The sequence below is a fragment of the Pongo pygmaeus genome, chromosome 12 (genome assembly GCF_028885625.2).
Source record: "Pongo pygmaeus isolate AG05252 chromosome 12, NHGRI_mPonPyg2-v2.0_pri, whole genome shotgun sequence".
NCBI classification, from domain to species: domain Eukaryota; kingdom Metazoa; phylum Chordata; class Mammalia; order Primates; family Hominidae; genus Pongo; species Pongo pygmaeus.
Genome location: NC_072385.2, coordinates 26,183,030 through 26,196,175, shown reverse-complemented (window position 1 = coordinate 26,196,175; position 13,146 = coordinate 26,183,030). Strand labels below are relative to the sequence as shown.

Below are 13,146 nucleotides of genomic sequence, written 5' to 3'. Positions count from 1 at the left end.
AGGCACCACCAGGGCAGGTACCAGGTGTCTTTCCAGGATAGACACCCTGACAGTTGTGTATGGGGTGAGGGGGCACGGGAAAAAGGAAAACAAGAAACCAAAAGAAGAGAGGGCACACCTTTCCCTTGACCCTTCCCTCACGCACAGGCATGAGCAGCCATGCCAGGCCTGGAAGCTGTGCCTCTCTTCCCCAGCTCCCCTCTCTGGCAGGCTCCCCATTCATGCCCAGTGGGCGCTCCCGTGCTGGCGGGGAGAACCAGGAGGGAGGAAGGCTGTGGAGGCGCCCGGCAGAATCAGGACCCAGGAGGACCGCAACAGGGCGGAAGTGACAGCACAGACCTATTAATAACTCTGGGCTGGTACTGTGCTACAGGCTGTCCTCCCTCTCCTCCCTCCCACCCCCAAGGCCCCGTGGGGGCTGCAGCTATTGGTCCAGAGGGCTTGGTGGAGTTGTTGGGTGCTCGTGGGGCAGGCCGACTTGGTGGCTGAGGGCGGCGCCTAGGACACAGGTGCAGTCCTGGCGGAGCCTTTGTGGCCCATTCCCTCCAGGGCACCAGGCCCGTGGTCAGTTCCGCTGCCGGCCACCGGGTGGCAGTGCTGGTCAAGCCCACCAGCCTCCAGAGCCGGTCTTCCCAGGCGGCGTGGATGCTCCCTGACTCACCAGCTCCGCCAGAATGACATTGTTAGGGCTGGAAGGGCTTAGCCAACATAACACGAAGATGCAATTTATGTATGATTTGAAGGTCCGACTGGAAGGATTTTTTTGTACATCTACACACCTATGTGACCACGATCAAGGTGCAGGACGTTTCCAGCTCGCCAGAGGCTTCTCGTGTCCCTGCCGATCACTAACTCCCAAAGGGAGCCTTGTCCTGCTTCGAACACCACGGATGGGTTTTGCCTGAACTTCCTATGAATGGCAGCACGCGGTGCTCTTTGGGTCTTCCCTTACATCAGCCTCACGGCTGTGAGGTTTATCCACGTCGTTGCAGGTAGCAGTAATTTGTTTTCTTTGGCACAGTATTCCATGGCGCGCATATGCGGCAGTTTAGGTCCTGCTGATGGTTGTGGGAAGCTGGGCCGGGAGCAGCCTCTGAGACAGAGATCAGGGACAGGGCTGCTTAGGCGGCAGACCCGGGGAAGCATAGGCCTGGACTGGGTGTGGGTGAGACACTGGCCTTGGCCTCCGGGGAATGGGCCCTGCATTCCCGGGGATCTGAGCATTTCAGCTCCCCCAGCTGAGTGTGAGGTGAACAGCAGTGGACATTCGCTTGTTTCCAGGCTGGGGCTGTTGTGCAGAGCGCTGCTGTGAGCCAGCACACTTGGTTCACGGGGGTGGCATGGCTGGGCCATGAGGCTGGCAGAGGGGTGCCTTGTGCAAAAACTCCCAACGCTGCCCTGTTTGGCCCCTGCGCGCCCTGGCCGACCGCCTACAGCGCCCGCGGCCCTGATGTTCTGGGGCTGGTTTCTAGGCAGGGCAGCCCCTGCCCTCTGAGATTTTGGCCCGGCGGGGAACGGATGAGGGCTGGCAAGTATCATAGGTAGGCGTCCCAGGGCCTTAAAGGCAGGGCCCACGAGGGACGGGGCTGCCTGACAGTGCCCCAGGTTGGGCTGGGCTCCCGGTCCCGCTGGGCCGCAGGCTGGCGTGGGCGCGGGGCAGCAGTGGCTTCCTCGTGTGCCAGGCTCTTCCCGGAGCGCGGGCTGAGTCTTGAGAGATAACCTGCGTGAAGACATGTGTAGTGATGGGGCTCTGGGCAAGAGAGGCCGACTGCAACAGAGAGGTCCCTGTGAGGCTACCGCCCACCCTGGGAGACGGGCGTGTGGGAGCTGCGGTATAGTGAGCTTCGGCGCCGCTGACCTCCCTCTGGCGCGCCCCTCCCGGCTTTGGGGGTTCCCGGGCCCTCGGCGCCTCCTGCAGTACTGACCGCCGCCAGCAGGGGCCGCCGCAGTCTCGGCCCAGGGGAGGCCCCCCCCGCTCTCCAGGGCCCAGGCCCGCCCCTCTCAGAGCAAAAGTTTGCAGCGGGGCTGGCGGGTGACATCTACTGCGGGGCAGCCTCCACCTCACACTCAGCAGCCGGTTAGGCCTATCTACAAAGCTCCTGCTCTGTGCCCGCGCAGTCCAGTGGGGGAGATATTCCTAATTAGGGGGCACTTCCAAGGGGCGGAGTCTCCGCGGCGAGTGGCGGTGGAGGGGGGCAAGGCACACGGTCTCCAGCCACGATACCTGGGCCGAATCCCAGCCTGTCACGTCATGCCTAGTGAGCTGAACAAGCTGCGTAACTGTCGTGTGCCTCAGTTTCCCCACGTGTGTAATGGAAATGATTACAATAAACAGAACCTTTTTGAGGAGTTGCCATGAGGACTATCAGGTAAGTTCTGCACTTAGAACGGTAGCATTCCGGGCCAGGCGCGGTGACTCACGCCTGTAATCCCAGCACTTTGGGAGGCCGAGGCGGGTGGATCACGAGGTCAGTAGATCGAGACCATCCTGGCCAACATGGTGAAACCTCATCTCTACTAAAAATACAAAAATTAACTGAGCGTCGTGGAGCGCGCCACAGTCCCAGTTACTTGGGAGGCTGAGGCAGGAGAGCTGCTTGAACCTGGGAGGCAGAGGTTGCAGTGAGCCGAGATCGTGCCACTGCACTCCAGTCTGGGCCACAGAGCAAGACTCTGTCTCAAAAACAACAACAACAACAACAACAAAAAACGGTAGCATTCTGCAGGGGAGGAAAAGTAGAAAAGTAGAATCTTTCCTCACCCATTGCTGGGTTCATGGCTAGGACACTTATAACAAAAGACAGGTCAACAAGAGAAAAGCACACGAATTTATTTCATGTAAATTTTACATGACACAGGGGCCTTCAGAAATGAAGACCCAAAGAAATGGGGACATGTATTTTTATGCGTTGGTTTCATGAAGAGTGGGCATCGTGGAGAAGTGATTGGCTAAAGGGGGAAGGGGTAATAAACCGGGGAGAGTCAGCCAGCCTGTTCAGATTCTTCTCTCTGTCCCTGTGTCTTCAGAGGTAAGGATGGGTCTTATGGCCTCATGGCCCTACTTCAGGGGGTTCGGGCAAAGGGAAGGTGAGTGAGGCCTTCCTGCTTTTGCTGTTTTCTTAAATGCCAAGGTGCCATATTTTGGGGTGGCATGTCCTGAACCCTGGCAGTTTGTTCAATAAACAAACACAGAGTGTGTGGCAGGTATGCCTGTCCCCTGGATGGGAGGCTTTAGGCAGGCTTTAGCTCCTCAGAATGACCCCCTCTGCCCCCCAGCTGCCTCATGGCCCAAGGTCCTGCTGATGCGACTGACTATACCACCCCAGCCTGCCGGCTTTGGGTGGCCTGAGGGTCATAGCTTGCCAGGTAATTTTCCAGACAGTCTGAGGCTCAGAGTTGACTTCCCTGATAAGATGCCACACATACCTCTCATGAGAGTGTGATTTATTAACAAGGTGCATGGCTCCAGCGCTCTGGGGAACCACCCAAGGCAGCCTGCTCTAAGGTGGAGCACGTACCTGGCGCTAGCCATCCCTTAGCCGAGCAGTCACTGATTGTGGCCTTGATCTGGGGTCTTGGGAGGGGCTTAGCCCACAGGTTGAGGGTCAGGGCACTCACAAGGCTCCAAACCCACCAGGCCCTTGCCATCTAAAGTAGGATCCACTTGGCCAGGTGCGGTGGCTTATGCCTGTAATCTCAGCACCTGGGGATGCTGAGATGGGAGGATTGCTTGAGGTCAGAAGTTTGAGACCAGCCTGGGCCACATAGCTAGACCTGTCTTCACAATATCAAAACTATTAGCTAGGCATGGTGGGGTGCACCTGTGGTCCCAGCTACTCAGGAGGCTGAGGTGGGAGGATCACTTGAGCTAGGGAGTTTCAGGTTGTAGTGAGCCATGATCACACCACTGCACTCTAGCCTGAATGACAGCGAGACCCTGTCTCAAAAAAAAAAAAAAAAAGTCCACATATCTCAGGTAGGGCCTCAGGCTTTCTGAGTCAATCTGCATTTTAACAAGATCCCCAGGAGATTTGAGAGTATGTTGCAATGTGAGTGAGAAGCACTAGGTTAGAGTAAGCCACCTTCCCTCCATGAGCCTCAGTTTTCCTAACCGAAATAAATATTGAGCGGCTAGAATACCTTTGGCTTCTTTTCCAGTGCTAACACATTGGGAGCTAGACCTTTGGAGTGACCGTCTGTAGGGCTACTTGCATTTTGTGGCAGTTCTGGGAAAGTGGAATTCCCAGAAATTCCAGTGGGAAAGGCTGGAGGGACCATCAGCTCCTCTCTTCTTCTGTCTGCTTTACCCCTCCTCTCTATTGGAGGTGCACAATTTCCCAGGCCCTGGGATACAGCAAATGCAATTCAATCTGCTTCAGCAACACAGATTGAGTTCCTTCTGTGTGCCAGGGTCTGCTGCAGCGAATCTCCAGCCTGGCTGTACATTAGAATCACCTGCGTTGCTCTGTAAACTCCCGATGCCTGGGTTCCACCCTAGGCCAGTGGAACCGGAGTCTTTGGGGGCGGGGCTGGACATAGGTATTTATTAACATGCTTGAACCATTACAATGCACGGCCAGCTTGAGATTGGTCAGAAGTGAGAAAGAAGGCTACCGTAAGACCTACCCAGGCCAGTCCCCCATTCCTGTTTCCTTCTCTTAGGCCGGCCAGCTCCAGCAGGTCAGGCTGCGAGTCAGGAGAAATCACTGGGAAATCCCCTGGATATAGTAACACATGACAGCACCATTGAATTAATCATCAACTTTGTAACGTGATCTCTGGCCCATAAAAAGCAGACCTGCTGAATCTTTGGTAACCTGTCCACTGGCCTTCTCCAGACAGTTCCTTCTAGACCTGGGGGCCTGTGCCTGAGGACCTTAGACTGATGGGTGCCCAGCTCTGCTTCGAGGCCAGTAAGTAGACCTCCTGCAAGCCCGGAGCTTGGTCTCTGGACTAGGGGTACAGGTAGCGGAGGGTGCTCTGTGTCATTGCTGGAGTAGAGATGTGGTCAGTGTAAAGTTTAGGGGGCTGGTGGGGTCCCAGTTCTGCCAAGTTGAGCTGTGGGACCTTGGGTAAGTCACTTTGTCCCTGGGCCTCAGTTTCTACATCTCCAGGCTGGGGACAATGCCTGCTGGCTTACAGGGATCTTTATAAAATCAAACGCACAAATCAAAAGAGTGATAGGCACAAAGGTTCTCTGCAAGCCTCACCTGAGGCCACAGGTGTCCCGTAGTGGAAGAGCCATATGCGGGGGAGATAGAGGACCTGGTCTTTTTTTTTTTTTTTTTTTTTTTTTTGAGACGGAGTCTCGCTCTGTTGCCCAGGCTGGAGTGCAGTGGTGCGATCTCAGCTCACTGCAAGCTCTGCCTCCCGGGTTCACGCCATTCTCCTGCCTCAGCCTCCCGAGTAGCTGGGACTACAGGCGCCCGCCACCATGCCCGGCTAATTTTGTTTTGTATTTTTAGTACAGAAGGGGTTTCACCGTGTTAGCCAGGATGGTCGCGATCTCCTGACCTTGTGATCCGGCCACTTTGGCCTCCCAAAGTACTGGGATTATAGGCGTGAGCCACTGTGCCCGGCCTTGAGGACCTGGTCTTTCAGCACCAGCTATTGGGGTTGTGCATCTCTGGACCTACCCTCCCAGGTAAAGAGCTGGAAGCCTGGGCTCAGGGCCCTCTGTCCCCTGGTGGGCACCACAGGCTCACAGACTAGTAGTTGGCTGTGCCAAGAGCCACTGCTGCTGTCACAGTAATGGTGTTTGGCAGGGAAATGATGGTCCTTAAAGGAGGTGGCATGAGAGTGCAGTGGCCAGGAGCAGGGCTGGGATCCCCCACTTTCTGGCTGCAAAAACAGAGATGACTAGCACAGCCTTCTCAAGCTCTGAGGGCTTCCCCCGAGGCAGGGTAAGGAGAAAAAGATGCTGCAAAGTGCTTATGAGTGCCTGACACCTCGAAAGGCTTGACACCTGGAGGAGTGGTGATGATGGAGATCCCTAGAGGCTCTCGCTGAGCAAAGGGCTGCCCCTGCCCCACTCAAATTCCAAGACCTTAGAGAATCTGGAATCTGACTCTACCTGTCCTGGAGTAGACACCCCAGAGGCCCTGCTTTGCCCACAGGCAGTCCACCCCCTCAGCAGTGGGGACCCTGGGGCAAGTGGAGTAATTGGAGAGATCGCCCATGGGCAGGGCACTCAGCTTCTCTGAACTCAGGGTCCTGCCTGAAAACAGGACCCATAGAAAGAGCGGCTCCTCTAGGTGTGAGGGTGCTTGGGCACCGGGATGATCTGAACCCTGTGCCAGCCCAGCCACTGGGGACAGGTCTGCTTGGAGAGCCACATGTGGCCTTTGCCCACCTCTGCCACTCCCCACCCTGGAAGTAGGGTGTCCCGGGCTGCCTGGGTCAAAGTGTGGGAGGACCCCTGCAGGCCTTGTGGGAGGAGACAGGTGGAGTGGAGGTGGTGATCATACCCGTCAGGCCACCTCGACCCTGCTCCAGACCCAGGCACAGAGTCCTGTGTGAAGTAGGTGGACACGGTCCTGTGGGCCCTTGCCAGGCTGGTGGGGCGGGGGTGGGTTTCAGCCCCACTCAGCCTTGGTGGTGCATAGTGAATAGCTGACATGACCATGCAGACAGACCAAGAGTCTTCGTAGATGAGAGGCTGTGCCCTAAGGGACCTTTTGCTGCCCTGCCAGGTCCCAGGGGGCTGCCCGAGGTAGGGGGCGGAGCCTGAGTGAGCAGCACAGAGGAGGCTGCTTAGGTGCCCCTCTGCAGAGTGACCTGTGCAGCCACTACGTCCCCTCGGCACCCACCAGCCCTGGTGACATGAGGACTTAGCTCCATACAGAGCTGCTGAGAAGGCTCCTGAGGCAGGGATCGGGGAGGTTTGCAAACTGTCAAATTATCCTCCAGGGCAAGGCCTGCTTCTCACGGGCTCCCAGGGCCTCATGAACCCTCAAGGCCATTCCGGAGGAGTTCCCCTCCTCCCTGGACTGCCTCCAGCCAGCCAGTTCCCTACTCCCTCCAGGAAGTGGATGGAGGAGTGAGGTTACCTCCCGTCCTCCACCCCTCCTTGCCCCCAGAGCCAGTCCTGCATGGAGCCAGCCTCTGTCCCGGGCACCTGCCTAGAGGGTGGGGTGGAAACTCCATCCCCAACGAGGACGGGCTCATCTCTGCTGGTTCCCGTCTAGGCCCATGGTGCTCAGCATGACAGGGCTGCAGCTCCCCTGACCCCAGGGGTTCCCCTTTCCCTGTAGGGGCTGCACTGGGTGAGGCTGGGAGAACTCCTCATCAACCCTAGTTCTGCCGCTGATTGCTGTGGGGTGGGGCCAGCCACTTGCCCACTGTCTGCCTCTTAGGATGGCAGCAGGATTGGGTGTGGCAGTTTGTAGAGAGGGCTTGGATGCCGGCCACCATCTCCGGCACTGCCCCTCATCCAGGGCCATTGCTCCAGCCTCTTGCCAAGCCCACTCCAGGGCTTCTCTCCAGTTCCCACCTCAGGGATGGGCAGTGACCCAGCCAAAGGGCTGGCCTCTGCCCTCCTAGATTGTGGCTGGTTGCGCCAAGAGCCCCTGCTTGCCCTGGCACCCCCAGCCCCATGCCTGGTCAGGTAGGCAGTGAACAGGACTCCAGACAGGTGTCTCGAGACTCCTGGCCTTGCTGGACATGCACCTCACTGCTGTTTGTGGGTGAGGTGGCTGGGCCCTGGAGGACAGTGACGTGCCTGGGCCAGCAGCAGGGCAGGTCTGGAATGGGGGTGTTAGCCATGGCCCAGCCGGTGTCTCACTGCCCTCCATGGAGCAGCCTCAACCATGGGCACAAGGTCATGTTCACTGATGTCAGGGCCCCCGGCCTGGCTCCGGCTCTCCATGTGTGCTGGCTCTGAGACTTCTCCTTGCCTAGGTGCAGCCTTGAGGCACGGGGAGCTGGGCAGGCCTGCCGGGATTCGTGGGAAGGGATGAGTGCATCATGGGAAGGCACGGGTGGGGCACAGGCGAGGGGTGAATGCGGATACACAGGGCTCTGTGAGAGTCCCAAGGCCACGGTGAGCACTGGTCCTTAATGCTGGGGAAAGGTCACTGCAGGTAGGCTTACCTTTGGCCTGTGGAAGTCAGGGACAGAGTCACTGTCACCGCAAAGGTGTCCTGGTGCCTGACCAGATGGAGCCTCCTGGTCCTGGGCTCCACTAGAGGGTGTAAACCTGTGTGTGGTCAGAGTGCCTGCCTTGCCAGGGGAGGGTGACCTGATCTGGGAGGGGAGTGGCCTTGCTCCTTAGGATGGGGTCTGGCTTAAGTTCTGATTGAATTCACCTTTTATTTTCAACAGCAAACAGCCAGCCAGCCTCCCTCTCCCAGCCCAGAAAGAGCAGGACCAGGAGGGGAGGGGCAAGGCCGGCTAAGGCAGTTCTGGGGTAGGAAGCCCCACCAGCTTCCTGCAGGCTGAGTGGAGAGGAAGGGCTGCTCAGTGAGGTGCTTTCCCCTTCTGACCGCCAGGCAGAGTCCTATGGGAAGTCCCCTGGTTTCAGAGCCCATGCCAGAGCCAGGCTGGACCCCACCCAGGATTCTGAGGGGCTAACATGGGACTCCCTCTCCAGCCTGCACCCATACCCTGTGGTGAGCAGCCAAGCCCCTTTCTCTCCCAGGACAAGGACGTCACCATTGCTGGGGGCCATGGTCTTCAGAAGTGATGCGGCTCCCCATGGGAAAATGAGAGACAAGCAGAGAGGGAATAGCAGACGGCCTCCTGGAGCAGACCACAGTCAGCGAAACTGTCTGTCTCCTCTTCCGTCATTTTTAGGTGCATGTAGAATAAATGTATGGGCTGGGCGCAGTGGCTCATGCCTGCAATCCTAGCGCTTTGGGAGGCAGAGGCAGGAGGATCACATGAGGCCAAGAGTTCAAGACCAGCCTGGGCAACACAGCAAGAACTCATCTCTGAAAACAAAACAAAACAAAAGAAAACAAACAAAAAAAAACGTGTATAACAAAGGTATAGATATTTATGCCTGACTAAACCTACTCTTCCTCTTGAACAATAATAACCATTACTAGATTGGTCGCAGGAAGAGCACAAAGAGACATCAGTTCCTATAGTTTTCATAACATCCCTGCAGGAACCGAGAGAGGTGGAAATGGTCCCTAGGGGAAGGTCAAGGTGCTCCCAGGTGTGAGGGACTCTGGGATACTGGGGGCTCTCTGGGGAGCTGGTGGGTCCAGACCCAGCTAGCACGGACACTCCCCATCAACCCACAGACGCCAAGGCGCCCCGAGAGGCACTTCGCTTCCATGCCGAGGCCAAGGGCGCACAGGTGCGTCTGGACACGCGTGGCTGCATCGCGCACAGGCGCGCCACGTTCCACGACGGCATCGTGTTCAGCCAGCGGCCGGTGCGCCCGGGCGAGCGTGTGGCGCTGCGAGTGCTGCGGGAGGAGAGCGGCTGGTGCGGCGGCCTCCGCGTGGGCTTCACGCGCCTGGACCCCGCGTGCGTGTCCGTGCCCAGCCTGCCGCCCTTCGTGTGCCCCGACCTGGAGGAGCAGAGCCCGACGTGGGCGGCCGTGCTGCCTGAGGGCTGCGCGCTCACAGGGGACGTGGTCCGCTTCTGGGTGGACCGCCGCGGCCGCCTCTTCGCCAAGGTCAACGCTGGCTGCCGGCTCCTGCTGCGTGAGGGCGTGCCCGTCGGCACCCCGCTCTGGGCCGTGATGGACGTGTACGGGACCACTAAGGCCATCGAGCTGCTGGGTGAGGCGACCATGGGGACCCCGCAGGGGAGGTGGGGAGATGGGGGCTCCAGTGGCACCCCACACCGATCCAGAGCCATAGGAAGAACGTTCACATTCAGTTATTCCATCAGCGCCTGCCCAGTGTTAGCTGTGAAGATGGGCACTGGAGACGCCAGATAGACAAGGCCCAGTCGTAGGGAGGGCAGTCTTGTCCCTAAAGAATGATAAGCAGATAGGACCAGCACTCACACCATCTGTTAACCCAAACACCTGTTAGAGTGCGCATCTCCTTTTACAAAGGAAGAAACATTTGGGCTGGCTTTGCAGCCTAAATAGGAGTTCACTAGATACAAAGGTGGCAAGCAAAGGAAACACACAGGTGAGGCTAGAGGTGCGCATGGAGAGTGCCTGCAGGGAGAAAGCTGAGCCTCTCAGTCAGTGGGGGGGAAAAGAGAGCCATCCCTTTAGCCACCCCAGAAGAAGGTGGATTTCAGGGGAGCACAGAGAGGCAGTAATACCCATAACAAAAAATATTGGCATTCCTGGGCTGGGTGGTGGTCCACTCCCCGCCTCCTGCCAGCAAATTTGTTAAAACCATTTGTCACAGCTGCCAGCGCCTCACACCTGAAGCGCCTGATTTGCGGGGTCTGGAGTGGAGCCCTGAACCTGTGTTTGTCCAGGCTCTTGGGAGATGTTGATGCCCGTCTGGGTTGGGAATGTGCCTTGGCCGAGGGTCTCCACTCAGGCAGCGGCTGGAGGGCAAATAAGAGGGGCCTGAAGGAAGGTGGCTCAGGAGGAGGAATCTCCAGCCCCAAGGATTCTCGGATTCTCAGCTGGGTTAAGCTGGGGAAGGGATGGCCAGGACAGGGTCTTAAAATTTGGGGATGGGGGCTCAGCATTGCAACCCAGGAAAGAAAGGAGACCGGACACTTTGCTGCGGGGCCAGGGGCGGGGATGGGGACACCTGGGCTTGCCGTCCTGGACCTGAGTTTCTCTCTCTGCCTCAGATCCCACAGCCAGCCGGCTCCCAACAGCCATGCCATGGGACCTCAGTGACAAGGCTGTGCCTGAGCCCAAAGGTGAGTATCTTCCCAAGCACCAGGGACTCCCCAGGAATCCAGCACCTGGGAGTGGAGGGAGAAGCCCCACATCCTACTGGTTGTTCATTCAAGTCTCTCACAGGCTTTGGGCCAAAAGATTTGGCTCTGCCTACTGGAAATCTAAAAGCAACCTGGCATCTCTGCCTTCGAGAGCATTGGCCTACTCTGTGAGTTATAAGAGCACTTTTATGAACAGACAGTGTTATTTTGTTCTTGCTTTAAAAAGTCATCCACATTCATTGTAAATGCTTTGCCGATGGAAATAAAGATGAAAGGATAGGTGGGGTGCAGTGGCTCACACCTGTAATCCCTGTACTTTGGGAGGCCAAGGCAGGAGGATCGCTTGAGCCCAGGAGTTTGAGACCAGCCTGGGCAACATGGCGAAACCCTGTCTACAAAAAGTACAAAAATTAGCTGAGTGTGGTGGTGCATGCCTGTGGTCCCAGCTACTCGGGAGGCTGAGGTGAAAGGATTGCTTGAGCCCAGCTGGCTGAGGCTGCGGTGAGCTGTGATCACACCACTGCACTCCAGCCTGGATGACAGAGTGAGACTGTCTCTAAAAAATAAAAAAAGATTAAAGGATAAAGAGGAAAGCTAAAAAAAAAATCACCCATTACCTCTTGGGTGGATCTCCTCCCAGTATTTTCGGTCATCAATATAGACGTGTATATATAGGGACTTGTCTGTGCTTTGTTTTCCTTCTCTCTAAATTGGAATTTGAATATATATATAAATATGTTTTCTTCCCCCTTTTTTTCACTTGATTACACTGTAAGCATTTCCTCACTAGGTAATATTCTTCAAAATACAGCTACATGTTTCTCTGTCATTCTCTGTGGTCACATTGTAAGCGGGTTGCCCACCCCTTCCCCCATGTGCCCTGACCTGTGTTGTTCCCTCTTCCAGCCACACCAGGAGAGGAGTGTGCCATCTGCTTCTATCACGCTGCCAACACCTGCCTTGTGCCCTGCGGCCACACATACTTCTGCAGATACTGTGCCTGGCGGGTCTTCAGCGACACGGCCAAGTGCCCTGTGTGCCGCTGGCAGATAGAGGCGGTAGCCCCTGCGCAGGGCCCTCCTGCTCTCAGGGTTGAGGAAGGCTCATGAGAGGAGGCTTCCCAGTATGAGTGGCAGCCCGGGCCTAGATCTGAGTCCGGCCCCTGCAGAGGAAGGAGGCGCAGCCCTACCTTCTTTCTGGGGAAGAGTCAGAAGGGCTGATTAGCAAGAGGTGCGGCAGAGAGAGGAAGGCAGGGAGGTGCTGTCTGCTGCCTCCACCCGTTCCCTGACAGGATAGCAAGGAAAAACCCCTTTCTGTCCATGCCAGAACTATCCTTCTGATGGGGTGCTTTGTTTAGAGATGGGGTGGCCCAATCCCCAATCAGTTTTACAGCTGAGGGAGTTCAGGTATCTGTTGTGTCTGGTGAAGCCCTGTACCTCCTGGGTATTGAAGAACCTGGACTCGAAGCAGGAGGTATCTGCATGGAATGTATAAAGTTCCACGTGGAAGCTGGGTTGCCTCCCACAAGTCCCCAGTAGAGTGGATCTGTAGTTACCCGCCCTGCCTCCCTTTCAGGGTGGTCACGAGGTCCCAGTGAGACCATGAGTCTGAAGATGATTTAAAACATGAAAGTGTATTGTTGTCACTGTGGTAATTTCCTTGCCAGTTTCTGAGATATCAAAATAAAGTTTGTGTTTCCTGAATGACTTTGTAGTGCCTGTATCCTCTTGCTTGCAGTCTGGGAGTGGGGTAGGAGCTGTGGGCTGCTCAGGATGATGCAGCATTTGGAGACATGCCATTCTGTTTTCCCCACAATCTGGGGTTGTAGGTGGCCTGGGTGGGCCTCTGGGCACTCGGGCCCATGGACTGAGCACATGAAGGGGGTAGTCTTATAATCCCAATCCTCAAGTCCCAACCAGACTTTTTGCCCTTGCCACCCTTGATTTTGGGGCACTGCCTGGAGGCTGTGGCCCCCGACTGAAGGCAGGAGTTGGCCGGCCTGGGAGCGCACCTCAGCAGGTGTCTGGCAGGGGCAAGCTGTGCCTGTGACTTTGCTGTTGTTCCCTGCTCTGTGGCTGCTGGGGAAGCCACTCCTGGGGGAGAGGGCTCTATGAAGGGAATACCAACCTATTGTGCCCAAAATGGAAAGTATGGGCACCTCCACACACTGCCCTTCTGCCCACCACATAGCCAAACAGAGGGTCAGGATGCTGGATTTGATGACACCTGAGTACCTTTCACTCTGGAGTGGGATCCCCTCACTACCACCCATAAGTGCTCTGACCTGGGGCATGTGAGTTGACCTCCATGAGCCTCAGTTTCTTCATCTGT

At 56.7% G+C, this 13,146-nt stretch overlaps 1 protein-coding gene across 4 annotated transcripts; it reads left to right on the top strand.

The window, feature by feature from the left end:
* Nucleotides 1-588: 588 nt before the first annotated feature.
* NEURL3 (neuralized E3 ubiquitin protein ligase 3) lies at nt 589-12,518 on the top strand. 4 transcript variants are annotated; one of them, XM_054475826.2, is made up of 5 exons: nt 922-992; nt 8,639-8,985; nt 9,249-9,734; nt 10,723-10,794; nt 11,722-12,510. In XM_054475826.2, exons 2-5 carry the CDS (start codon nt 8,880-8,882, stop codon nt 11,922-11,924), a joined length of 867 nt encoding a protein of 288 aa, XP_054331801.1. In that variant the 5' UTR covers nt 922-992; nt 8,639-8,879; the 3' UTR covers nt 11,925-12,510. The 4 variants fall into 4 exon arrangements, with proteins under 4 accessions (XP_054331804.1, XP_054331801.1, XP_054331803.1 ...); XM_054475828.1 differs by having other exon boundaries at nt 947-992; nt 8,794-8,985; XM_054475829.1 differs by lacking the exon at nt 8,639-8,985 and having other exon boundaries at nt 589-992.
* Nucleotides 12,519-13,146: the final 628 nt, after the last annotated feature.